Genomic DNA, 27,683 nt, shown 5'->3' on the forward strand with positions numbered 1-27,683 from the left:
ATAAGCTTCATTCCAATAGTGTTACCTCTTTCTTGTTGTCGCGTAGTTGACCGATCGCCTGTATAGCTAGTGCCTGTCTGCTGCCGTCGATCGCGCGCGCGATACCCGTTGCCGGAGCTAAGCGCTAAAACAGTAATACGGGTTCGCATCAGGAATCGACCGCAAAATGGTGCTAGCGGTAAGGCGAATATCGTGTAGTTTACTCTCTTTTATGTTTTCCCACTCTCCCCTTCTCCGCTCTCTCTCTCTCTCTCTTCCCCTCTTCCTTCGATTTTTTGTGATTTGTAACCCTCACGTACACGCACACCACTGTACACAAATTCACGTACATACAACACGTACATACATTACGACGTATCGCACTGCATGCGAGATTATATTTTCTTTGCAGTCTCTATAACAATTTTATTTCCCATTCTTGAATATGATTTTTTCTCTTTTGCGAAAAAACGCTGTCTTAGAATATCGCGGCAGGAATTGAAACCTATGTAATTTCATACAGATCAATTTTTATTGTTGAGAACTTGAATCGCAGAGATTGAATCTTTATCAATCCTTCTGCAAGATAAGATTGTATACAATTTTTATACGTGAGAAAATTCAATAGCGATATTTGTAAAACATATAAAGTGTGAGTTCGGAATTAAATGTACTATTAATTTTTTTTTTTTTTTTAAATAGTCTTTATAGTATTTATTATATTTTAAATAAAATAAATATAATTACATGTTGCAGAAAGAAACAAATGTAAAGAATAATTGAATGCAGTGTGTTGCATAAACCTTGCACATCCGCTGCGCCAAAGTCTGAACTGAAATTGAAATTACAGTGAGTTCAATCTCTGCTCCATCGTATCTTCACAATGCAAAAAGTCTGTATATCTGCATATCTGTTACAGTCGAAGTGTACGATCGGTTGATCGGTTGAACCACAGGGTGCGCAGGAAGTTGAGTGTAATAAGAAAATGGTACATCTAACGATTTTTTACATATTGATGTAATTTATTTTTCATGAATTAATATGTATATATATTGGGTTCTTACGTAAGTGTCTTGAGATCATGCTGTTATATTGAGCATTATTTTAAATTTGGAGAAGTTTCAAATGTTATTGTTTTAAATTGGCGTCACTTGATTCTTATATTATTTTGTGGTTCCTGCTTGTCGTACTTAATGCTCGAATAACAAGATGATCTCAATACGTTGTTATAAATTTTACGATGCATTTCTTTTTTTCAAAGAAATATTTTCTAATAAGACATTTAATGAAACATTTAATTAAGCTTCTCTTGGGCAAACACAACAGTTATACATAGCTTGAACAATGATCACCATAAAGAAATAAGCATAGACTAATAATATTTGTATTGTATTGTATTGTATTGTACTTTCTGATCTGTATTTTCTAGAATTCTTTTGCACTTTGACTGTAACATATTTGATACATGTGTGTGCGTGTATTAAATAAATATTTTAAAATTCATCTCATATATATCATTTGTTGATTAGTCTGCTTATCATCTAAAATACAATCAAAATTACTGTTTAATATCATTGTAACATTATGCGTTTCTTCCAACATAATATAATTTAAATGGTTTATTGTACTTTTATTACTATTGTGCTCGTTCATATATCTGTTTCAGGATGAATTTGCTGGAGACGGCGTTGATCTTTATGATGACGTAATTGCCGCTCCAGCAGGTGGTAATGGCGGAGTCTCTTCCGGGAATACTGGAGAAGGTGGTGGTGACACTACATCACCAAGTGAAGAAACCAATGGCAACGCGCCTTATCATCAACTTGGCAATAATATACAACCCAATCAAATTGGTAGACGACACCAATTATATGTTGGCAATTTGACATGGGTATATACATGTGCACAAATTTAATTCCAACATCTTAAAGATTTCTTCTTTTCCTATCATTTATAATGTAATGTTTACTTTCAGTGTGTAACATAAAGAAAAATCTTATGATAATATACTATATGACAAAAGAGCTACATGTAGATATGACACATTTTGTTTGATTAATATTTTTCATACTTTATATTTTCTTCTGTTTCCTTATATCTATGGTGTTCTGCAATGTAAATAGTCTTTTTTTATATTTTTATTACACAATGTTTAAGTTTTAATAAAATGTTTTTTACTTGTTTGAAAAAGTTTCTTGTTTAATATTTTACTTTTTTATTGAAAATTAATAACAAATTGTATTCTTAGTGGACAAGTGATCAAGATATAACTGATGCTGTTCAAAGTATCGGTGTAACTGACTTTGCGGAAGTAAAATTCTTCGAAAATCGTGCCAATGGTCAGTCTAAAGGTTTCTGTGTAATATCCTTGGGTTCAGAGCAAAGTATGAGAATATGCATGGAAAGGCTGCCCAAGAAAGAATTGCACGGACAGAATCCTGTAGTAACGTTCCCTACCAAGCAAGCTCTCAATCAAGTATGTATCATTGTGCATTGTGATGTAAAAAGAAAGTACATAAATTAGTGTCGCAGCATACACAAATAGCAGGAAATGGAAGTATAATAACGCCGTTATTTTTACTGTTACTTTTAATGATTTGATAATGACGTTGCAATTTTATATGACTGATAATGATAATTAACTAAAGTTGTGCTAAAGCTAGAAATGTCATTTTGAAAGAAAAGTAACTCATCACCACTGCACGTTATATACTGAATAAAGTAATTTGTTACTTGTAACTCATCGACGCAACATTATTCATTACGAGTAACGAGTAAAAGTAACTCGTCACAAATAACAAGTTATTTTTTTCCAGTAACGAGTGACTTTTCTAATCTATTACTAGTAACGATTAATTTTTCTGTTACCATTATCGCCATAAAAAATTCGCAATGTCATTATCAAACAGTTATTATAACAAAGTAACGATAAAAAGTAACAAGCTACACTTCTACTTCTTGACAAATATAGTACGCTACAATATCCACAATAGCGGATACACGTGAAACTTATACACAATAATCTTTTTTTTTTATGTGTTCTCAGTTTGAGTCACAGTGTAAGACGCGACCTGCTCCGGCTCCGCAACAGAGTCAGAGCCAACGTCCTCATAACCCACATCAACATCAGCCACCAATGCCACCTCATCAACAGCATCCCCAACACCCTCAGCATCCTCAACATTCACAACAAAATCATGGTCCTAGAATGATGATGGGTCCTCCACAGGGTGTAAGACCACAAAGGATGCCACCACCTGGAATGGGCCCACCAGGTCCCGGTGGACCAGGTCAGCAAGTTCCACCACGTATGCATGGTCCGCCATTAGGGCCAGGACCAGGCCCGCATCATCCGTTGCCAGGCCATCCTAATCAAGGCCCACCACCTGGCTATCAGCAGGGACCGTGGAATGGACCTCGTCCGAATGGTCCTCCGGGACCACCTCGAGGACCTAGTGGACCAGGTGGTCCCCCTCAGCAGGGTCCACCTGGACCAGGCCCTGGCCAGCATAGACCTCCGGGAATGGTATGTATCATAAGCAGATTTTTTTGTGTTCTTTAACAGATAAAATATGTTTTGAACATGCATTGGACTTTGTCATTTTATTTAGTATTGTGCTTAATTATAAATGCAATTAAATTTCATGAAGTTATGGCAAAATTTATACACTCCGGGCGTATAAATTTACTTATATTAATATAAAAACATCTTGAAGCATATGCACTAAACATTGCAACAAAGATATAGATATAAAATATGAATTTTATTAACTCTTCTTAAAAAACCGCTTAAAATATAGAATGCTCTAACAAAAACTTATCTTAAAAACATAAATATAAATTTAGAAATGTGTAAACTTAAATATATCAAAATGTATTGTTACTTCCCCGGGAGTCAAACTCGTAATCTCACAATCTCGTTCGCGCTCGCGTTGCATTCGCGCACTTCCAAACTCGCAGAAATAAAAGAACACATTTATGAACAAAACTCTCTCTTTAATAACACAACAACGTATATAGAAATATAGAGCAGAATTGAGCGTGTCGTGCGAGTCGACAGTTCATCCGGGACTCAACTCGCCCGTTAGACAAAACGATGACTTGTTACTTCAGAAACTCATTTGTTATTTTCTCTTCTGGCGGCTCAATACGGCAATACTCACGATCAATACGGGGCAGGTATAACAATATTTATTCAAAATTGATTATACAAAAAAAAGGAACTTGCATTATATCAATGGTATTCAATATTCTATTTCAATGATTGTTGTAGAAAGTTATAATGTTGTTTTGGAAATTTTCGTGGTGTGTATGTGTGTGTGTTGCGTGCGCGCGCGCGCGCGTGCGCGCGTGTGTATAATAACTTTAAATTATAATTTTTAACATATTCTTAAACTGTGTAGAATCTTATGGTTAATAAACATTTAAAATGCTTCTTAATTATTTTGATAAAATAAAGCTTGCGAGATCAATTGATAGGACGATGTACTAAGATTTATAGATCCGCATAGTTTCTAAAAAAAAATCGTTCTCAATGTATGCCTACTGTAAATAATTATGAAAGTTGAAATCATAGTATAGATTTATGTTTTGCATTTGCATATTTTATGCGTAAACAGTTGCACCAGAGACCTTTTAGAAGCCAGTTATCTATTCTACAGATAAACGATATAATTTTTTTTCGATTCTACTTTTTATAGTTTGTTTCACATTCAATCAATTATTTTTATTATATTATACTTAAGTTAAAAAAATTCTAATTAAAAAATTTAATTTTTTGTATAAATAACTGGTTATTTAGAATACTTATGTGCGTGCGTGCGTGCGTGTACATATATATGTATATATTTATATATACACATATAGGGAAAAGTTACTATTTTGTTATTTTTTCTGTTACTTTTTATAATAACAATTTGATAATGTTGCATCTTTTTATGACTATAATGATAACTAACTAAACACTGAGATTGTGCTACGGTTGAGAAAGTCACTTTGAAAAGTAACTTACATCATTATGCGTTTGCTTATTGAAAAAAATAATTTGTAACGAGTAACATTACAATGAATAAAAAGTACAAGTTACAAATGCCGAGTTAATTTTGTCAATAACGAGTAATTTTTCAACTCGATACAAGTAATGATATCGAATGACTTTTCAACCCTGATGTTGCGGTCATAAAAATTTGTTATTATAAAAAATCGTTATTATGACAGAATAACGGTAAGGAAAGTAACGGCATTACAACTAATTATTTCCATTTCCTGTATATGCAGGACGGATCACTTTTACTACATATTTTTTACTACATATTCTTGTAGTTGACTTTAAGTTTTTTAAAACACTACAACAATGTAATTTTTTATTAAGTATTTTCTAAGTTATGAGGCTTCAAAGTTATAATCTCGCCGGCACTTGCATTTCCAAGATGTCCGACTAACGACCTTTGAAATGGTGTTCAGAATCATATCTTGACATCATATGCCAACGTCAAAGTCATTGGAGGTTGTTCCTATTATTTTTATTTTTAATGTAACAATAAATTTTTGTGCACAAAAACAGAAATAATTAAGCAGGGACTTTGTCCCTATATAATAAAATACTAATGCTAACTGAAGAAGTGCATAAATCCCTTTTAATGATGCAAGGGGGTGAGATCTTACGCACAAGTGACAAAACTTTTTAATAAATTTTTTAGAAATGACAATAATATATCTAAATCGACTGTCATTCATTTGAGTATTTGTCATTTCTTGATAAAAGTTATCAAGAAAATGTTGATATTATTTTTCTAAAAACATATAAATCTATTAGACATTGTAATATCCAATAAATTTATATAAATGTTAAATTTTTAAGAAGATATTGAAATATTCTCTGTTAAACTTTAGTATGTATTAATGGTTATATTTTTAAATAAATTTTATATAATATTAATTTTACGAAGTAATGCCAATGTTTTATTTTGTTATTTACAAACTTGTTCCTTCTTCTTTAATTATGAAATTATTTGTTTTTTTTTTTTTTGAAGGTCTAGACAATAACTATCCATATGATTATGGTAGAGTAAAATAGAAGTTTCATTTGTTCTCATTTAGCAATTTCATGGTGGCCCACCTGGTCCACCTGGTCAGGGCCCTCCACGTGGTCCTCCTGGACATCCTGGTGGACCTCCAGGAGATCCCAGAGGAGCGCAGCCTCGTCCCGAATGGAATAGACCACCAGGTTCGTGCTTAGATTTTTGCTGTTCTCTGGGAAGTTTCGTTTGCTATAAAAAACTTCGTTTATAACCCAAAACCTTTAAAATTAATTACTCCTCTGAAACATCTTGAATGCTTCTATCTTTTTGCATGATTGAGTAAACGATAGAAAAAAAATAACGAAGAGATGATAGACACTTTCAAGTAAAAATGTGGCGAAGTAATAGTAGTAATAGTAGTACTATGTAATTTTTCAATTTGCTAATAGCAGATTGATATTACTGATAAGATTATTCAATATGTGCATAGGAATGCATCATGGGCCTCAGGGACCACCAGGTTTCCCTCAACATCAACATATGCAAGGGCCGCAGCCTAGCCAAGGCCCACCACAGAGAGGACCTCCTCCAGGTTCTATGGGTGGTGAGCTACTTGCTTGTTCAATGTTACAAATGTTATTAATCAATTGTTCGCTATATTGTGAGATGCATGATATTGAGGGAAATTGATTTGACAGAATCATTTAGGTGCAAGGTGTTTCAAAGGATTATTTCTCAAACAAAGGAGTAATTTGAAATAATAAAAAATCGTATGATTGCTACTGATTTTTAAAGTATTACTAATAAACATCATTGTGTGTTTTATTTCACCATATTTGCGTATTATATATTTTGTTAAATTTGGTTGAATATTGCTACTCATTATTGAAGAATTCAATATATATGATAGAGAAACAACACACATTAACGAAATATTTCAAAATAATTCGATTTTGAAATAGAATTTACTTTTATTATTTACATAATTTATTATCCATCTTGTGTGTTTATAATATACTTTTTTTATATAGTATTGCTAACTTTTGAAAAAGTGATTCCAATTCTTATTTACACACGTACCAAGAGATCCATCGCGTAACGCACATCTGCACGTCTGTTGGTCCCGTAGACTATTATAAGATAGAAGTCTGTAGTTGGTCCATACTGCATTCCTTCAGGAATATCGTGCCTATGCATGCGCAAAACGATTGTACGATCCAAACCCATTGCTTATATACAAGAAGTTATGTTCTTTTCAACGAGATTTACCATCTTTCGAATAAGAGACGACAAAGTGGAGATGTTAGGATTATTTCACTCGCTCAATTTTCTAAGTCCAAGCTTGAGCGTGCCGCATTTACGTATACGGTATAGGTAGAATCCATCTCCACTTTACCCGCCTTCTATGCGTGAAGAATGGTACATTTTTCGTTGAATAGAGTATAACAGTCTAATAATGTATATAGAAATCTGTGGTTTATACTCACGAAACATTTATTTATGTTTGACAAATAATAAATATTAAATATTATTATTTGAAGTATATTTATCAAGTACATTGTTAGGTCCAGGCGGACCGCCTCCAGGACATGGTGGACCACCACAAGGTCCTCCTCAAGGACCACCGGGTGGCCCAGCACCTCATGTCAATCCCGCATTCTTTCCGCAAGGACCACCTCATCAACATCCCGGTCAACATCCACCGGGACCTCCCGGTCCGCCTCATGGTCCACCACATGGACCGCCTCATGGCCCTCCTCATGGTCCTCCTCATGGCCCCCCTCATGGACAATCTCACGGACCGCCACATGTACCACCACATGGTTATGGGCCACCAAGTGCACAAGTATTGTCTCATTAGCATGTTTAAGTATTTTAACCGAAAAATTTAATCAATTAATGGATAATTTGTCTCTAACATAGATTAAATTTTAATAGCCATGTTTTGATAATTACTGCTTCAAATAGGTTCTTCACAAATTTGTCTGTATTACAATTAGCAGCAAGATTTTATAAATGAGATATTTTTATTCAGGAAATATTTATATACAAATAGATAAAATATGATACAATTTTGTGCATTGTTTGTATATTGTTCCTGTATTTTATAGGCTCCTTATGGAGCTCCCGGGCCTGATCATCGTCCTGAAGGTCCTCCGCCACTCACCGAACAAGAATTTGAAGAAATAATGGGTCGTAATCGTACAGTATCCTCATCCGCAATCGCGCGAGCAGTATCCGATGCTGCAGCAGGCGAATATGCAAGTGCCATAGAGACCCTGGTAACTGCCATCTCGCTGATAAAACAGTCCAAGGTAGCTGCAGATGACAGATGCAAAATTTTGATCAGTTCCCTCCAAGACACTTTACGTGGTGTTGAGACCAAAAGCTATGGTTCCGGACGTAGAGGTAAGTTAAACAAATCTGCGTGAAATATGCCTCATTGTAATCAATTTTGCTGTTGAAAAGTGTTAGAATTGTAGTTTTGAAAATTTCCAGTATTAGGAAAAGAAAAAGCGGCAAATATAGTTCATAGAAAAATATATACTTTTTTACATTTTAAAATATTAAGTTATAAAAATCTTTTCTCTCTATAAATATATTATTCTATCTTTGTCCTAAAACTGATTGTGTCGTCCCTCTCACAGATAACGAATTTTCTTACAGAGCGTTCGCGTTCGCGTGATAGAGAACGCAGTCATAGAAGACGACGTGAACGATCCAGGAGTCGGGACCGTGAATACCGTGAACGTAGCAGAGATCGTGAACGGGAGCGTGATCGAGAGCGTGATCGCGAGAGAGAAAGAGATCGTGATAGAGACAGGGAACGTTATTACAGCGAACCATATCCAAGAGAACGTTCACGCAGCCGGGAAAGAGAACGCGAACGTGAAAGAGATCGTGAATATAGAGAGCGAAGCAGGGAAGAAAGGTAAGCAAAATGATCTCACCAGATTACTTTCTTAATTGCGTCTCTAATCCATATTTGTTGTTTAAAAGATAAGGATTTCAAATGTTAGGAAAAAAATGAAATAAACATCTACATTGATGTTAATAAAATATGATATATTCCGTGAGAGATATCGTTCAATAAATATTACAATATATACAATAAGTATAGAATATTACTATACAACAAAGGATTAAAAATGTGTGCGATACATTAGAATTCATATTTGAAATATTTAGAATGAAATTCATATTTGAATTGATAAATTTGCTTCTGTTTTTAAAGACATCGCCAATGAATTTTTTCATATTATGTATTGTGACTGAGAATTAAATACGAACGAATCTCACAATATCATTTATTATAAAACATTCTGAAAAAGTAACAAAAGACAGAAAAAATCAATAAAAGAAAGAATATTAACATGTGACCATTTGATGTTTTGATATATCAGAACGAATAGAGAAACACATTTTTATTATCTCAATCGTAATATTGTTCATTTGTTGTCACTTCAGATCTTACACAGCCATTTGAATTGTTGCGCAATAATACCAAAAAAGTCAATATTATTTGTCCATCTTATACTTAATCATAATATGATATTTGCGTGATAGCTGCAATTTATAAACCGTTATAAGCAACATTATCTCTAGACTTGCAAAATCACGTTAAATGTTATATCTCAATTTTCTTTGTACATTCCGCCAATAATTTCTTCATATATGATTATGACCAAGCATTTTTATATTATTTACATTAATGTATAAGGTCTTATTGTATTCCATATTTTTGATAATACTTTTGAGGTTTTTACGGGTATTTTCTTCAAAATAGCCAAAGGATTTGCGAGTTATCGCTGTGTCGCGATCCATTTTTAATATGACGTTTCGTGAACCCCGTTCACTTCATTAGGGTGAGAAGCGTACTGATTCTGAATTGTTCCTCCAGAGAATGGACTCCCTTTATATAAACTCTGTAAAGAAGAAGTGTTTGGGGCGGGGGAAGTACAGGGAGGCTCTAGAAATCCAAAAACATCTAGATAATTTAAACAAAGACATGGGCTATAACGTCCCCCCAAACACCTCCTCTCTTAACAGAGTTTATATAAAAAGTCTTTCAGGGGAGCAGCTCATTGTGCTCCTCCCTCTGACGAAATGAACGGCAAAGTTCATGAAATATCGCCATTAGCAATGGATTATGACGCAGCGACAATTCGCAAAATTTGCCAATGCTTTTGGCACCCCTGAATTCCGTATTTTTCTTATATAATAATTTCTATATAGACAATATTTAAATAATATTTAGTAGCGCATATTAGATAATAAGAATTAATATTTTTATTTTGTAAATTAATTATTTATAAAGAATAAATTGCAGCATTATTTACCGCCAAAGTATGCTATAAAATACAGGACAACATAAAGAATATAATGTTTATGAGAAATTACAATTTATATAATTTTATTCAATTAAAACGCTAATATTATATTTTCATTCATCGTGTATTACTTGTATTATGGAGAACAGCATCTTTATGCTATATCATAGGTATTATTCACGTAAAAATTAAATATAATGAAATGGTAATGACCCTTTAAAAAAATTTTGTGTAAGACATTATAGTAATATATCGACAAAACAAAAAAATTAAGCACTTTTTGAAGTACTTAATTTATAACTTACTACTTTGTTACGTGAATTTACGTTGTGTAAAAAAGGATTGTATTCTCTTTTTTTATTGTTTCATACACACAAGTTAAATGTGACTTTTAAAAGAACGTAGGACAAACCACGTATACAGTTGAGTGTAAGATTCAATTATACGCGGCTGCATATAATTTTTTATTTATTTATCAATTTAATTTTAAGACTCACAAATACATTGTGTATATCTTTCTTTAGTCGATATCTCGCTATATTTTGTAAGGATAATTCAGTGAACAAGCGACAAAGAATACTGACTACTGACATGAGTAAAATAGCAGCTTGCCAGCATAAAATATGCAATGCGTAATACAGACAATTAACTATTTTAGTGACAAATATTTTAAATCACGATCCATGCTCATGCTTCTCTATAAAATTTATATCATAGTGATATAAAAACATGAAATCCTGTAATTATGTACATAAACTATTAATTAAATCAAAATTATAATTATATGAAAAAAAATTAAAAGTGAATTAAAAATATATGTTTATCTATAATGTATTATTTAATCTTTATTGCACAATCTACTGTTTGTGTTCTTTTTATGATACTAGGATTAAATCATAATATTTTGTTCTGAATCATCCTTGAACCTTTGATATCAATTAGTTTTTTTTACTAATTTAAATGTGTATGTGTATATTAAATATTTATCTTATAAATTGCCATTTTAGATTATATAATTGCGATTCCGTACATTGTGGCGTTTTGTATTTGTGTGATTTATCATGTAATTTATAAAATAGCTTAAGTCTCGCAAAATATATCTTAGCGTTGATATCGAAACGATAACAGAGTTGCCACAGACCTAGAAAATCGGGAAAAGTCTGGAAAATTGATATTGATCACGAAAAACTGGGAAAAGTCAGGGGAAAATGTAAAAGTCTAGAATTTTGAAATTTGCTCACAATTTCCTTAAATTGCTCCTATTCCAGATAATTGTTATAATTTTTTAATATTATATTTGACGTTTATAATGAAATACGTTCAAAACTTGCACACTTAAACGATTTTAATAAAAAAATTTATATTTTATTTAGTATTATTATTTGATCGCTCTTTTTCGTAACTGCATTCTTTTTTCCGATACTAATTTATTTTTTGTTGACTTAAATTTGCACCCAAAATTTTAGTATCCTACTAAGCCTTTTTTTGCGTTGTTTTTAATAATATAGGCTAGTTTTCCTATAACTCTTGACTTTAAATGTGTTAAAATTTACATATTTTATATTGGAAAGTTTTCCATTTTTATCTGAAAAATCTGGAAAAGTCAGGGAATTTTTAAATTTATTTTCTGTGGCAACCCTGGATAATAACCCAATTATCGTCTCTCTTAGACTAATTTTTATTTTTAATAAAATGTACTAAGTCTGGTTAATAGTACATAAACCGTCATAACAGAATATCCATTTTAGTACAACACGTCAATCAGCCAGGCCAAGAGTAAAAGAAGAACCGCCAGAGACGGCACCCGTCTCATCTTCCAAGGCGACTAGGTAAATTAATTTTTCCATTACAACGAATGCACATAGATCTAAACAAATAAACGAAGATATAATAATAAGAAGCGTTATATGTTCATTGTGTAGGCCAATAAATTCATATCCTTTACGTTCATTTTTCATTTTGGACATCAGGTATCAAGGAGAAAAAATATATATGTAGCATAATAAATAAAATAAGCTTTAATAATAATTAAAATAATCGAATAGATAAAAAATTGTTCTTCGATATATAATTTTCTATTGCTGGATTTAATAAGGAAGAAATTAGAAAGAAGCATATTATCTTTAGGTATTTATATTACTATTGTATAAAAATTACGAAGTTATGCATTTCGTTATAATTGCATAATCTCTGTATTTGTTGCGTGCCGACTTATTTATGTCAATGCGCTTTTGTGCACAAAATACATCGGTTAGCAGAATTATTAAAAGAAATAGAGTTAGAGAGACAAAAATATAGGCATATATTTATTTGTATTCATGAATAACATGAGATTAAGATTTGTAGTAAAGTGAATTCGTAGATATAACGAAATATGTAAGACGTTGTCTACAATATGCGAAGTAAGCTTGGTTTAAGAAGTAAGAGTAAGAAATTCACCAATCACAGTCGATTGTGAAAAGAATAATCGACTGTGATTAGTCAATTTCTTACTCTTATTTCTTAAACCAAGCTTACTTCGCATATTGTAGACAACGCCTAAAGTAGTATTAAAGTAAGCATAATTGCCTGACGTGACTTGTGTAGGTATTATGATGATCGCTACAGAGAGCGCGAGCGCGAGCGAGATCGAGAACGAGAATCAAGCCGAAGACCAGCTGAGCGGGAACGAGAACCAGAACGAGAACGTGAACGAGAACGAGATCGTCGAGATGAACGTGGAGACTCCTCACATCGCTCAAGACACTAAAAAGAAAACATTGAAGACGATGCAAGCAAGACATGTCGATGGCATAGGATCCATGATGAAGCAGTAAATGTGACAACACGTACTTGCACACTGCGCAATCCTCCCTTTTCTCTTCTTTGAAGTAAAAATATATTACGTTGCTTTTAATGCACGAACATTTGAGACATCCAAAGATTATTGATGATTATTAATGGCACATGGCGTTATACCAAGAAACATTATAGGATACACACGGTAAAAGGGTAATTTCGAGATTTGTTTAACGAATTGCTGCTAGAGTAGTGCAAAAATTTAGTAGAACTAATGTTCCACATAGAATTCTGAACGTTCTTGTCTTCTTTCGAGATAGCCGAAATGAAACTCAATATAGAATTGCTGTGAAATCTCTTCATTAATCGCGGAGTCCTTTTGTCTTACATATATGTATTAATATGATAGCGCACTACTTGTATACACGTATACATTTATCCATGTAACTGTGTTATGATTAAGGAAATATACATTTAGTCCGAGAGTGGGTTTGTAAACGAATAGTTATCGCGTATGAATAAGAGTCGAGGGAAGATAAGAAGTAAAAAAATAATATTGATTTCGGATCGTCCAAGATAATTTGCAGTGACAAGAAACAAGATGTGACAATGGCAAGAGTATTCGTTTGGAAAGAAGAAAGAACGAAGATATCTCATCAGCCTTCTGCACGGACGATTCAAGATTGTATCTTAACGTAATACATATATACGCTTTCAAAAAATATAAATGCTAAACATGTCTTTACTTTATTCATCTGTACACACAAATTCCTGATAACAAAAAGAAGAGAACTATGTTTTTATTTTTATGATTTTACGAAGTTTCCGAGTTCACAAGTTTCTCGAAAAGGTGGATCGTTATGTGTAAATATGTATTAATTTTCCGATATGTATCATCCATGTAACTCAAAAATCTTTCACTTAATATCATGAAAAAACTGCGCATCCAGAGGTTAATGATAGCACAAAATAGAAAACATTCATATATATTTATATACATATTATATATATGTATATGTATACATATATATCTCAAAGTGAAGTAAATTTGAATTAATTATTCAAATATATATTATATTTGATCATATTATTAATTAATTAATATACGATTCGCTTTTTAAAGAAATGAAAATAGAACAGAATAGGTTTTATAATAAGAAACTAGAAATAAATATGCTACTCATGTTTGTGAGCTATAGATTGTCGTTACATATATCTTTTACAAAAATTTGCAGCTCAATCTACTATTGTTGTTAATAATAATAGATTGTATAAAACATATTACAAAAACATATATATTATTTTATATCAATAATAATATCTTTATATGTATTATATGAATTTTGGAAGAGATTTTGGAAATTATCTCACGAAACATTGATCACAACAAATTCGTGATTTTTTGTGTTGTAAATTATAAGACTAAGTTAAAAAGTGCATAAAACTTTTGTTGTAATTGTATTTTGATGTGCTATTTGAAGTATAAAATCAATGATTAATTATGTTATTGATATAAAAATAATATGAGAGAATTAAAAGTTGATATACAAGATATAATATTAATAGCCAAATTGTTCACTTAATATTATACATCAGCGTCGATCTGTATCGTAAAAAATATTAATATTTCGAATGTATATTTTTTATTTTTATAAACAAGTCAGGTGAACAATTTGACTATAAATATAATTTTTTAGTTTGTTTCTGCAATACGTTAATATATCTTGCATTACTTGCATAATACAATCATCAATCTTAAATTAAAATTTTCAACAAAATAACTTTGTTCGCCAACTATTGGCATTTTATCTATATTTAAACTATATGTGCATTTGATTTTTTTAAATGGTATATTAATCTTCGTATTCGTGAATTTATTAAATGAGCTAAGATTTTAATAAAACTTCGCTAAATTGATGACATGATACTGTATCCTAAAAAGGAAAATAAGAATAGTAAGAGTAGAAAGAAACAAAGATTTTTTATAAAATGTGTTTTTTATCTATAATTTAATTTGAGATATTTGTACAAGATATAAATGTTTTTTCTCTATATAAATTTACATTAATACTTTCTAAAAACAAAGAATATGTCTTTAATTTTACACTCAACTAGCTGTAATGTAATTTTGCGGTATCGACTTTCTATCTCTTTCTCTTCTTTTATGAATATAAGAAATGAATCTTAAGAAAGAAATATATACATGTTAAAGAAACGTGTATATTTTCAACAGCATGATGTTCAAACATTCCTGCTATAAATTAAGAAAACGAATTAGTCCACGTAATCTTGATAAACTCACAACTTTGTTGAAATTCCTTATTGATGATATATACGTTTAACGTGTTATGATCTACTATCCACTGATACTCTTAAAAAAAAAAACTCTTTTAAGACAAGTCATTTCTACACGATTTTATGCGTATTCAATATTTTAATTTTATTTATGTCAAAGTTTGACACTCAAGAAATCTTTTAACTATTTTATATGTACTTAGGTAGCTAAACCTGCCAAGAATATATATATATATATATATATGTGTGTGTCTGTTTTTTATAGCTGAACTGATGTTTTGGAACTTAAATAGGTGTATATGTAATATTTGGCTAAAATGAGTTAGTGTAGTCCAGTGCAGAAATAAAAAACAGACCATATATATTGCAAAGTATGTTAGTAATTAATAGAACGCCAGCAACAGCCGAGCACATTCTGTTATTTTTCTAATATCCAGTAGCAGAAAACGAGCAGATCTTTCATTATGATATCTTGATGAGAAAGTATGCTTCATTCCTGCTGCATTTCTGTTATATTATTTATGGCTGGCAAGTTGTAATGGCAGAAACGAAGCTTAAAAAGACCATAGCAAATAGAAACAAATTTTGGCAACTAGCAGACATACTGCTAGCATTATTTGGCTATACACTGTTCTAAATCTACAATGTTAAATTTAACCTAATATAGGTTGCCACTGTTCCTACTCAATATATCGTCATTTTATACTAAAATAATGGTTATATTTGATATTATACAGTCAAATTGACGATACAATGTCAACTTTAACTATTGTTTTAATATAAAATAACGATATATTTGGTAACTGGAGCAGTGGCGATTTAAATTAAGTTAAGTTTTATACTTTATAGATTTAACAGTGTATGGGTGTGTTACACACACGCGTACAGGGTGTCCTATTTTAATTGCCCCAAGCAAAATCTCGAAAATATGAAAGATACAGAAAAACAAACAAAAGTTGTAAGGTTCGAAGGGGGACACATAAGAAGATACTATTGGTTTGATCTTAGATAATGCCGCCAAGGTCAGATCAAAGTCACTTCGAATTTTTTACATGAAATACCCTTTTTTTAGTATATTCTCATAGTTTATCTCGAGAGCTTTTCAAATACTATGACAAAATATTTTTATTTATATAATATTTTTGGCATGCTACTTAAATGTTACTAAAGCAGAATTATTGCTTAGTATTTTTCTTGACTGAATCACATTCGAGAATATTGTGATAAATTAGTATTGAATTTTAAAGTGCGTGCTCTTTTAATGAAATTCCATTGTCTTTAAATTCAAAAATATTTCGATCATAGCATTTTTTATTAATAAAAATATAAGTAAAAATATGAAGCCATTCTCATATGCAGTATTATTGCAGACACTTCAATAATATAGTATTACCTGAGAAAAGCATTACATAATTATAATGTGACAGATGTTTTACAGATATCGAAATATCGTTTGAAATATCGCGCACATATTCCTATTCTAAAATCGTTCTGTCTAAAAGATTAAGAGATAGTCTTTCTGACGTTGCCATAGAAGTAATTTCAGGAGTATATATGTTACTAAAATAAATTGTATAAATTATCGATAGCTTCATTAAAATATTCTATTATTGATGTTTTGCGCATGGTTTCGTGCGATTGCAAGTATAATTGTCTGTATAATTTATTCCTATGTATATTTAGCAATTTTTACTCTCAAACTTTGTTTGCTAAGTGCACATTACCTCGAAAGAGAATGAGCTGTTTACTCAACAGACTCAGAAACCGCAACCATTCCGTCGACATACTATAAGTCATTATTGCGATTATTTGTTATACCTTTGATTTCACGTAGCATTTTATTTGCGTAATAGAATAGTCGCTCTCGTTTGAGAACGACGCGAATAAAATTTTCCTGGGAGCGATATGTATGGACGTAATTGGGTAAGTGTAACAACCGAATGAAACTCTACGTTTAATTATATTTAATTTTAATTTTAAGTGTATTATTTTTGCGTACAATACGAATATGCATTTTTTTCGTGAAAAATAGACACTTCCATTTATCTTTATGATATTCTCTATAAAAGAAAAACAAGAGGAGAGGTTGTATTTGTAAACGTTTTGATGTAAAACATGATTTGATATTTCACGAATTACATTAACGTGTTGTCCACTGTGCATATGTTACTAAAATTCTATCAAATATTATTGTACGTGTTATCTTTTTATTTCAATTTTATCGTAAAATCTATTGTATACACAATTGTTAAAATAATTTCATATAAAACATTTGCACAGCGGAAAGCAATGATGTTAATACTATTTATACAAAGTGTTTTCTCTTTATATAATTCGATCTCGCAGTAATTGTTTATTAATAAAATTATTAGGAGAAAAATTTATCAATAAGATTATAAGCTCCTCTCAGAAGATCTGTAATTCACATCAGATTTCAGAATAACATTTTATATATAATTTATTTATTATTTATCTATGTTTTGAAATATATTTTAACACACACATATACATTTTATGTGTGTATGTTTTTCTGAGATTCTTCAAATATTTTCCATATATTACACGATAGTTAAAATAATTTATAAATAAGTTTTCATCCTGAATTATGGATCATCTAAAATGGGCTTCACTAGAAATATTTGTCAAAGTTTTCTCCGCCATCAATACTCAAAGAATAGTGCTTCATTTTATGAAAATTTCAGTATTTGATTAATGTTAAAAATGATAAGCGTTGCGCGAGTCTGCAAGAATGGAAGCAAAACTAACAAATTGTCTATCCGAAGAGAAATTTTCTGCTTCCAATTATTATAAAATTTATAAGAAACATAAGAAATAGTGGTATATTAATATGCGATTTATTGTAATGAAGTATTTTATTCGGATTATGCAAAGATAAACACTTACGTTTAACGCAAGTTTAACAAATTATGGCACTTTTACGATATTCATTAAGAAAGAAAATGAAACGTCCGTTAATGAATAACTTAATGTACTCAGTAACTCAATATTTTGCTCAAAAATTCATAATGTTCAAAACCGTGTTATGCCATAGCTAAATATTCTGTATATTGATATATTGTAGGGAATTTTAAAATTTAATATCTGTATCTGTTAACTTTTTTATACTTTTTTAAATAATCATATACAAAATATATAGATAAATTTTGTAAAAAGTTAGGTATAACGAAGATTATCTAGTCACATTATCATAGGAAATCACAAAGTAAAATTTTATACATTCTATTGTTATTTGAACTGTGATATACATCGATATACATTTATGCGAAAATTTTTTATTAGTAAATATTTTTCTGAACTTAACAATTCCATAGAATAGTTTTTGCTTTTCTCAAAAAAAAAAAAAAAAAAGTTCGGTGCTATGCATTACGATTGCACAACGTGTTTATAAAAATAATGACAGAATCGTCTAGATTTGTGTAAACGATTTTTATATGGATTTATTTATTGATAAGAATATACATACAATCGATATTTAAGTATTTACATAAAGATCTTGCTGTGAGCTTACAAATCTAATACTATAAAAGTATGTACAACATGTATTACAATAATGTCAACATATGCATTATGTTAAATCTCAGTTTAATGTATCTGATCTCAAATGATTTTATAGCTTTTGAGTTTTTACTTTCCTAAAGAATAGTTTGCAAAACCATAACAAGAATTAGAAATGCCAAATATGTATAATAATATAGCCACGCATGAAGTTACATTTACACGATATATGCGTGTGTATTTAACGTCAAATAAGGTAAGTGATAAGATGACTCATGTAAATCTAGATATATATTCTTTCCCTGATTTCTTGCAAAAAGAAAAACTCAATAAGCGGCGTGCGAGAATATTTTATTTACTATACACGCATGTCTAAAACTCTGTACATAATAATCTACAATTAATTATTGCTGTTATGATTAACGATAACATAATTATTTCATAATGATCTTATAAAAGTGATACATTTTGAATAAAAACAGTAAATTTGAAAAATGTATGCTCTGTAGAGATGATACGATGATATTTGTATTATATAGCGATTTTGTTCTGCTTTTTAATTTATGATGTTCTTCTGTATTGTTCAACTTACAACTGTGATAACGAATGTACTGAGATAATAAATTCAAATATTTGTGACGATAGAAAAAGATCTTTATTAGATAGGTAATAAATAATAAATTCAAGTACGTCTGAAGAGAGCTTTATTTCAAGAGAAATGTGTACACGGTACATGTAACTTCTTCATTTAATTCTTATTTACAACATTTACTGATGAAGATTACATCTAGTGAGCTTTCTTTCTATCATACAATTTACGTGATAAGCGTGGCCGCAACGAAAGATCGCGACTCCATTGGTACCTAGTAAAATTGGTGTCTGTAAAGACAACGTACAGCATGGGCACGTCAATGATTTAATCTGATGACGCATACCCCAATGATGAGCGCCTGTTCCAAACACGTTTTTATCTATCGATCGTCTTAAATCTTTCTCGAGAACTTTGGTCAACTGATCACGTATCTGTGACAACAAAAAAATAATATTATTAATAACTGATCATTTAATACTGTTCGTCTTAAAAAATATTTTCTATCTCTCTACATTCACATTTTTATAAGTATCGATTGTGTAATTTTTTCTTTAAAAGTGAAAATTTTTACGTATGCATAAAAAACATCACTTTTCACGTTTTTTCTATCCTACAGAAAAAGTTACATGATTGATCCCTTTGAGGGAAAAAGAAAGACGTTTAAATTAAAGAATCATATAACTCGACTATTTTTATTGTTAACATTTCTTGCAAGAGTTTAGTTGCAGAAATCTTAATTCCTTTTATATGAAATTATTCGATTAAAAAAAATTAATGGAATTATTATAGCGTGTTTTTTATTAGCAATCTCTTTGTAACAAAACAAAGGAAGAAAATGAAGATAATTGAATTGTGTGATTTACTATGTATATACCAGTAGAAAACAAAAATCTAAAACATTTTCAGCTTTAGATTGATGTAGTTTGGATATTTTGTTATTTTATGATAGAGATAGCAATGAAATTACCTGTGGTGAGCAAATTGTACCAAATTTCGATGATAATTGGTTAGTTTTACTGAAATCAATCGATTTCTTCAGACCTCGGCGACGCAGCATTTTTGTAAACACGATCGACTGGAATATACTATAATAAAAATAAAATATTAATATCAATATATTATTTTTCGAACTTAATTTAATTTTTTTACAGGACGCTTGTGATTATGATTGTATATTACTTTGATTAAATCGTTTATGCGTGTATAAATTTTATTTTGGCTTATTATTTTATTTATTTATGTAACAGTTAAAAATTTTGCAACAGGCCAAAGATACTAATAATTTTACATAGCGCATTGTATTCTATATTCTTCTACAATTTATAGCTAGAATGACGAACAAAAAATTAATAATCTTATAGATAATGGCAATTTAATGGCAATCGAAGTTCTATTAATAATAAAAAAATATCGAATATTATGTTTCTTTTCCATAGAATTTTTTTCTTTTGATAATAAAAAATTGTTTACAAATGACAAATTTAACGTCACAAACAAATTAATATTCTTCTATAATACTAAATCAACAAAATGATTTTTTAGATACACATATATAGAATATCCCATTTTAAAGGATCCATTAAATATCTTAGAAACACGCGTTAAGTAAAATAATATTTTAGACAAAAGTTTTGTGATTTCGAAGGGGACATTAAATGGTACCACATTAATTTGACCTTGGATGTCAAGGTAAATCAAAGTAAGGGTGTATTAGATTTAATAGTTTATATTGAATCATTCAATCGGTCAGAAAAGCTTTGAAATAAATTACAAAAATATGCAATGAAAAATGGGAGGGTTCCATTTAAAAAACTCAAAGTGATCTCGACCTGACCAGGATAGCATCACCGAATGTCAAATCAATACTTTCTTATATCAATAATAAGATTTTTTTTTACTCTCTCTTATATCTCCCTTCGAATCATATAGCTTTTACCTGAATTATTTTTCTCTAAAATCTCATGATTTCCAGAAATTGGCTGTTTAAATTTAAAAAACATATATGCGTGCGTGCATGTAAATTGTGTATATATAATAAAATTTTATTGACATTGTCTATACATACATCATGCTATCACATTACTCTGTGAAGAAAGGAATATAGATATTCTCTCTTTTTGAAGATTTTTCAATACCTTTTGTCTAAATCAATGTCTGGTATCATATCCTCCAGCTTAATCAGAAACGCCGTGGCCTCGTCTGGTCCCTCTCTTTTCATAATTTCTTTGACAATCCCACTCCAATCTATCAGTACGTCATAATTGGATTTCTTTGCCAAAGGTGTCGCGCAAAAGAGGCAAGTACTGTCTTCGATTTCGCTCAGACACGTACTTACGCAATTCCACTGTTGCTCATTTAACGCCGGTAGAAGAAACGATAACACGACATTGTCTCTGGTCTGAAGACATTGTCTCAATAAGTCGTCCAATGTACTATGTTGCTCGATGCGGATGGGCAGATACACACGCCACATATAAGGTACCTTGTCACAAATATTGCTACACTCTTTCGGTAGATCGTCTGCATATCTCTTAAACAATGATTCGCCGATCGCCAGAAACTTCGGCTCTACGGTTTTATCCATCGGATAAGGGTAACCACAACTACATCGGAAGTAAGCCGGCGCGTTGATTTCGATGAAGGCTCTTGCGAAATGCCGCACGATGGAATTGCTGTTGCTGGAGTCGATCAACTGCATGGAGGTGTTTTCCAGAAACATATTATAATAATGCAATTCCGCGGCGCGAGTAACTTCATAGATAAAACTCTGAAGCCCAGGCGAGTCTCGATAGGAATCTTTGATAGTTCTCATCTTTTTATCTGTCTCCAAAATAATTTCCTCGATTTCTTCCTCCAACATATTAGGTCTGAAACTGTTCGCCAGCTCGTAAATCGAGTGCAAATCGGATTGAATCCTATGTGTAACGTTTTCTTGAAAATCCGGCTTCTGATGACCATCCTCTTTAATATCTAACATTTCTCCATTGTAATCCGAATCAAATATGTTCCCTGAAACAGTTCCGAGGATATTTTCTTGAGCGAGATTTTCTTTCCGATCTTTTCCAGATTCTATTTGCATCTCAAACGAATCATCGCTGGAGATTTCAGGAGACTGCGACGAAGGCGTCATTTCACAGCCGTAAGTTTTTTTATTAACGAACTTATTGTTTTCGGAATGCACGACTACGATGCCGGAGTTTAATTTAGCTGGTCTATTATTATCACTAGTTTGCAGAAGCGTTATTAATGGTCGCAGTAGCTCTTTCTTATCTTGCGGCAGATTTTCTACTTTGAACAATTCAACAATTTCCTTAGTGCCGATTGTTTTCAATAATTGCGACTTATATACAAAACACGCGTTTAAACACTCGCTGTATCGCTCGCGGCAATACAGCCATAGTATTAGACTGTCGAGTGACGATAACGCTATACAATGAAATTTGCTATCACAGGTCATCAAGTAGATCTGATTGTCCACGATCGCCGTCATGCTGATGTTCGTGTACTCGTTGCTCCACAACAGCATGCTTGCATTCGTCGGATCGATAACATATAGGCCGCTGGTTGTATAAGAAAATAAATACTTGCGCGCAAGTACGAACAAGTGCGAGAAGTTGACAGACTGCGGCGGCCATTCGCACTCTGTCTCCTTCTTCTGACTAGATTCTAAGGTACTATTTGATCGAAATATTACTGTCGGAGGAATTGCCAAAGCTTCTTTGAATTGATGCGTCTTCACAACAATTCCATCAGCCGACACCTCCCATAATCTCGAACCAGGCCGAGCGCAAAATATCTTTGACTGATTCTCGCCCAGAATATTGATATCGTTATCGGAGATCAAATTAAACGCGCCCCGTATGTTGTTGGTGTTCCTTTCTTCTCTCTGTGCTTTTAAAGTGTTATTCTCGTGCGTGTAAAAACATGCGCCGAACTCGCCATTACGCGGCTTATTGCCAATCTGTTTGTACTGCTCTTGCACTGTGTCGCAGACATAACTACGTGCTAACGTGGAAACCAATAACAAAGGCGAATGAAAGTTTAATTGTACGATGCTAGAATCCAGACTCATCAGTGTGCATATTGGAGTTTGAAACATTCCATTAACCTGATTGTAAAAAAGAAGATAGATCAATGAATAATATATTAATTGATATATATAAATATATAATATATAAATACAAAATATACATAAATATAATATTGTATAAATGTATAAATTAAATCATATTCCTTCATCAATAATGTTTAACTTCAAAGGTACATAAAATTTTTTAATTATATTAATTTCAAGTAGATAATCTTAAATCTGTAAACAATAAATAAAATCTTCTATGATATGATAAAAATTCATTAAAACTTTCATAACTATTTTCATAAGAATAAAAAATTTTATTTTACGTTTTCAACTTATTTTTTCATATCAGAATCATCCAGTTGAACGACCAATTACAGAACAACTCTCTTTATTTAAAGAATATGCATTATTATATTATATATAATTTTATTTAATTTTAGTCTATTATATTTAACTGTTTAATTGAAATAAATATTAATCTTGTTAATATTCAATTTGTTCTGTTATAAACTTACCGTAAATATGGATAACACCATGACAGAAATCCTGCCAATTGCATCTCCTACATACAACTCGGTACTATTATTATTCCAACAGATACAAGTAATTTGTTTATATATATGCTCCGTTGATACTGATATCAATTGCGGAGTGGATTTCAGAGATACTAGACAGACAGTACCGCGAGTTGTTGCTAAGGCTACAGTTTTTTCGTCAGGTGATATCGCTACACGTGAAACCACACCTTCCTAATGGAAGATAAAAATAACATTAATAAATCAATTATACGTAAATTCAATAATCACAATATATCATCTATTTAGTAATCATCATTGACTTAAACTTATACTAAAACGTCATTTACCGAGAGAGGTATTATTTGAAGAAATAAACATGGCTCTCTTGAAAACAAGTAAACGCTGCCACTGCTTGAGCCTAGTATGATGTAACTTGGTGAAGCGTTGAAACATGTGTACTGCAATTTTATAAAATTTAAGATATTATTACATATATTTAAACTTACATTATAAAATCAAAAACTTAAAAAGATAAAACAGATCTTGGCATTTCATCTATCTTATTGACAGAGAGAACATTTGTTGCTACAAATGTAGCTTGAAAGTAAAAAGTTACACAACCATTTTATGAATAATAACAATAAATAACAATACTTATAAGTGTTTTCCAACAAGAGCACAATAACACAATGAATCGTTACATTCTTATTATTTGCTAATGTTAAACAAGAATGAAATAATTCATTTTATTACACTGTGTTCCTGGAGAATGCCTTTAATTGGTCAATTTGCAAAATTTTTTTCTAGTTAATCAACTAAGCATTTGTAACGTTAAGTAGATTGTACTCACAGCAGGTCTGTTTTTTTATTCCTACGCTAGACTGTACTAGAATTTTCTCTCTTATTGCTTTCGCCAAATATTAAATATATTTATCACATTTTAAGTTGCAAAAGGGTATACTAGTTTAGACACAAAAAACAGACTCAGTAGTATAACATAGCGAATCATTACATCCTTGTTGTTTGCCAATGTTAAATAAAAATGAAATGATCACTGACTATACTTGTCTCTTGCTGCAAATTTAAGTACCAATCGTACATATGACCAAAGCTGCATTCGATTTGAACGCTCAAGTGTTTAAAGCAACTTATTTCACATCATTCTGTCATTCATTAGAAAGGTGTTCTATTAGTAGTCGTTCATTAGAAAGATTAATTATTAAAATTATCTTCATTATTTTAAGAGTCGACTGACTTGAGGCAAGTTACATGATATAATACGACAAGAATGACAGATGCATTGTATGCCTACCGTTTGGGTTAACCTCACGTTTTGGTACATTACATGTGGAAACATCTTTCCATGTCATCTGTCATACTGTACCTTTATTCGCTGCGTCGAATTAATCGGTTGGTACAGGATCGAGTTGATATCCTCACGTTCCGATAAGACGTAAGAAACGTCCGGAGCAATGGGATACATCGTCCAGCATCTTTTACCTCCGAGCTCTGCTCCGATCCAGGGCCTCTGACTCTGAAGGTCTCTTTCTTCTTATTTCAATTTCACTTGCTCCCTTTATACTGATCAACTAATTCGGAGGTGATCGGAGTGGACCGGAGGTCAATACGGAGCACGTTGTCCATAGATACCAAAGAAATAGCGAATGGACTACGCGATCCGTGCGTCAAAATGGTCGATAGAGATAAGAGAGCGGGACGGTGGCAGACGGCCATTTCTATCTCTTTCCATTCAATGGTGTAATGGGAGAGAGAATGAGATGGAGATTGGCCGTCTCCCACGGTCCCTCTCTCTCTCATTATTGTCGACCACATTTGATACATTACTTAAGGTTTGTTCGCGTCGCATGTCGCATACTCCAACATACTCCTACTTCCTCCAACTGTAGCTTCTACTCACTCAAACGCGCTCGTTAGAGTGAGTAGAAGCTACAGTTGGAGGAAGTAGGAGTATGTTGGAGCATGCGACATGTCAACGGTACGAACACGTACATACGAGGATTGTCTGAAAAGTTTCCGACCTCAACATGAAGATGACAGCACTCGTCAATAAAAGTTGGGAAATGTGTTTGCGCATGCTTTGAAAGGTACTCACCAAAATTTCAGCCATTTTGAACGCGCAATTGTTCGACAATCATTTGAATGAATCGATGTGAGTGTTTTTGTGAAAATGGAAAAAATCGAGTATTGAGCTGTTATTAAATATTTATTTTTGAAAGGCAATACGCCTACTCAAATTAAAGACGAGTTGGACGCTGGGTACGGGGACTCTGCACCATCATTTGTCACCGTGAAATTTTGGGCAGCTGAATTTAAACGTAGCCGTACCAACTTGGGTGACGATGAACGTTTGGGATGGCCAAAAACTGCAACCACTGACGATAACATCGCTCAAGTTCACCAAATGGTGCTAGACAACCGTCGAATTAAAGTTAGAGAGATAGCAGAGGCTGTGAACATGTCTAAAGAACGTGTTTCTCACATATTGAATCAAGATTTAGGTATGAGAAAGCTGACCGCGCGTTGGGTGTCGCGTTTGCTCATTCCGGACCAAAAACGTGTTTGAACATTTCCAACGCTCTGTTGGCGCAGTTTAGGCGCAATAAATCAGAGTTTTGGCGCTGTTTAATTACTGTAGATGAAACTTGGATACACCATTATACTCCAGAAACAAAAACACAGTCAAAACAGTGGACTGCGAAAGGGGAATTGGCTCCAAAAAAGGCAAAGGCCTGTTTCTTCGGCTGGGAAAGTGATGGCGACTGGGATAGTCATGGAGTTGTCTTAGGCCCAGTTCCACAACTCACAGTTAACTCTTAACCGAGGTTCAACTTATTCATTGTCTCTTTCCAATTCAAGATGAGAAACAAATTGAACTTCGGTTAAGAATTAACCGTGAGTTGTGGAACTGAGCCTTAATCGATTATCTTGAAAAAGGAAAAACCATTACAGGAGCATACTACGCATCATTACTCGACAAGTTGAAGGCAGAAATTGCGGTAAAACAGTCACATTTGCGGAAAAAAAATTTTGTTTCACCAAGACAATGCGCCGTCTCACACCTCAGCGGTTGCCATGGCGAAAATCTACGAATTACGGTTTGAACTGCTTAACCACCCTCCTTACTCACCAGATCTAGCTCCAAGCGACTTTTTTTGTTCCCTAAGCTAAAAGTTGCGCTCGGAGGACAGAGATTTTCGTCAAATGAGGAGGCCATCACCTTCGTAAACAACTATTTTGTAGAGAAAGACGCCAAGTACTATTTGGACGGGTTGAAGAGATGGGAGCATCGCTGGGAGAAGTGTATAGACTTACAAGGAGACTATGTAGAAAAATAAAAATAAATTTGAAGAAAAAATGTCTTGTTTCTTTGTTAGGTCGAAAACTTTTCAGACAACCCTCGTAATGACGTTCACACGGCAAGCGTTCAAGCGGTTCATTTTATATTATTATGCACTTGGCGTCGCTTGATAGTACTTTATTTTATTATTTAAAAAAATTTATGTGAATTTATCAGATAAAACAGTATTCTTTTTTACAAATTAAAAATTTCCAACA

The 27,683-nt window shown here is 32.1% G+C and overlaps 4 protein-coding genes across 12 annotated transcripts in view; 2 read left to right on the forward strand and 2 right to left on the reverse strand.

The window, feature by feature from the left end:
• LOC108758643 (FMRFamide-related peptides) overlaps positions 1–99 on the reverse strand; it is a 17,862-nt gene extending 17,763 nt beyond the window's left edge. The window contains exon 1 of one of the 2 annotated variants that reach the window (XM_018503686.1): positions 26–99. The gene's annotated coding sequence lies outside the window, so the exon portion shown is untranslated. The remainder of the gene's footprint in view (positions 1–25) is intronic. The other variant, XM_018503687.1, reaches the window with a different exon arrangement.
• The window catches only part of Cpsf6 (cleavage and polyadenylation specificity factor subunit 6), a 14,617-nt gene extending 546 nt beyond the window's left edge, over positions 1–14,071 (forward strand). The window contains exons 2-13 of one of the 7 annotated variants that reach the window (XM_018503635.1): positions 736–828; positions 899–967; positions 1,646–1,870; positions 2,228–2,455; positions 3,026–3,505; positions 6,079–6,205; positions 6,490–6,603; positions 7,565–7,845; positions 8,111–8,408; positions 8,667–8,931; positions 12,079–12,159; positions 12,917–14,071. In XM_018503635.1, the coding sequence (XP_018359137.1) occupies positions 965–967; positions 1,646–1,870; positions 2,228–2,455; positions 3,026–3,505; positions 6,079–6,205; positions 6,490–6,603; positions 7,565–7,845; positions 8,111–8,408; positions 8,667–8,931; positions 12,079–12,159; positions 12,917–13,079 (2,265 nt within the window). In that variant the 5' untranslated portion in view covers positions 736–828; positions 899–964 and the 3' untranslated portion in view covers positions 13,080–14,071. Of the gene's footprint in view, positions 1–106; positions 179–735; positions 829–898; positions 968–1,645; positions 1,871–2,227; positions 2,456–3,025; positions 3,506–6,078; positions 6,206–6,489; positions 6,604–7,564; positions 7,846–8,110; positions 8,409–8,666; positions 8,932–12,078; positions 12,160–12,916 lie in introns of those variants that run through there. The other 6 variants (XM_018503636.1, XM_018503634.1, XM_018503633.1 and 3 more) reach the window with 6 other exon arrangements.
• Positions 14,072–19,519: 5,448 nt separating this feature from the next.
• Positions 19,520–25,754, reverse strand: pink (WD40 repeat domain-containing protein pink). Of its 2 annotated transcripts, XM_018503598.1 has the most exons (7): positions 25,492–25,754; positions 24,455–24,565; positions 24,105–24,338; positions 21,647–23,619; positions 20,479–20,596; positions 19,855–19,942; positions 19,520–19,782 (listed from the first exon to the last, which is right to left on the reverse strand). In XM_018503598.1, the coding sequence occupies exons 1-7, from the start codon at positions 25,588–25,590 to the stop codon at positions 19,688–19,690; spliced, it is 2,718 nt and encodes a 905-aa protein (XP_018359100.1). In that variant the 5' UTR covers positions 25,591–25,754; the 3' UTR covers positions 19,520–19,687. The 2 variants fall into 2 exon arrangements, with proteins under 2 accessions (XP_018359100.1, XP_018359099.1); XM_018503597.1 differs by having other exon boundaries at positions 19,534–19,942; positions 25,492–25,752.
• Positions 25,755–26,087: 333 nt separating this feature from the next.
• Positions 26,088–27,463, forward strand: LOC108758551 (uncharacterized). Its single transcript, XM_018503553.1, has 4 exons — positions 26,088–26,103; positions 26,345–26,626; positions 26,764–26,903; positions 27,293–27,463. Exons 1-4 carry the CDS (start codon positions 26,088–26,090, stop codon positions 27,461–27,463), a joined length of 609 nt encoding a protein of 202 aa, XP_018359055.1.
• The last annotated feature ends 220 nt before the right edge of the window (positions 27,464–27,683 follow it).

This window comes from Trachymyrmex cornetzi, unplaced genomic scaffold, assembly GCF_001594075.2.
Source record: "Trachymyrmex cornetzi isolate Tcor2-1 unplaced genomic scaffold, Tcor1.1 scaffold16, whole genome shotgun sequence".
NCBI classification, from domain to species: Eukaryota; Metazoa; Arthropoda; class Insecta; order Hymenoptera; family Formicidae; genus Trachymyrmex; species Trachymyrmex cornetzi.

What these genes read in the sequence shown, in the direction of transcription:
- pink (XM_018503597.1), bottom strand. Translation starts at nt 25,590, where the DNA reads ATGTATCCCATTGCTCCGGACGTTTCTTACGTCTTATCGGAACGTGAG. An exon ending in ATTCGACGCAGCGAATAAAG is followed by an intron (nt 24,566 to 25,491) that starts GTACAGTATGAC and finishes ATAAAATTGCAG; the next exon opens with TACACATGTTTCAACGCTTC. An exon ending in GACATTGATTTAGACAAAAG is followed by an intron (nt 20,597 to 21,646) that starts GTATTGAAAAAT and finishes TTTTTATTATAG; the next exon opens with TATATTCCAGTCGATCGTGT.
- LOC108758551 (XM_018503553.1), top strand. An exon ending in CATATTGAATCAAGATTTAG is followed by an intron (nt 26,627 to 26,763) that starts GTATGAGAAAGC and finishes TAATTACTGTAG; the next exon opens with ATGAAACTTGGATACACCAT. An exon ending in GCGACTGGGATAGTCATGGA is followed by an intron (nt 26,904 to 27,292) that starts GTTGTCTTAGGC and finishes TTGTTCCCTAAG; the next exon opens with CTAAAAGTTGCGCTCGGAGG.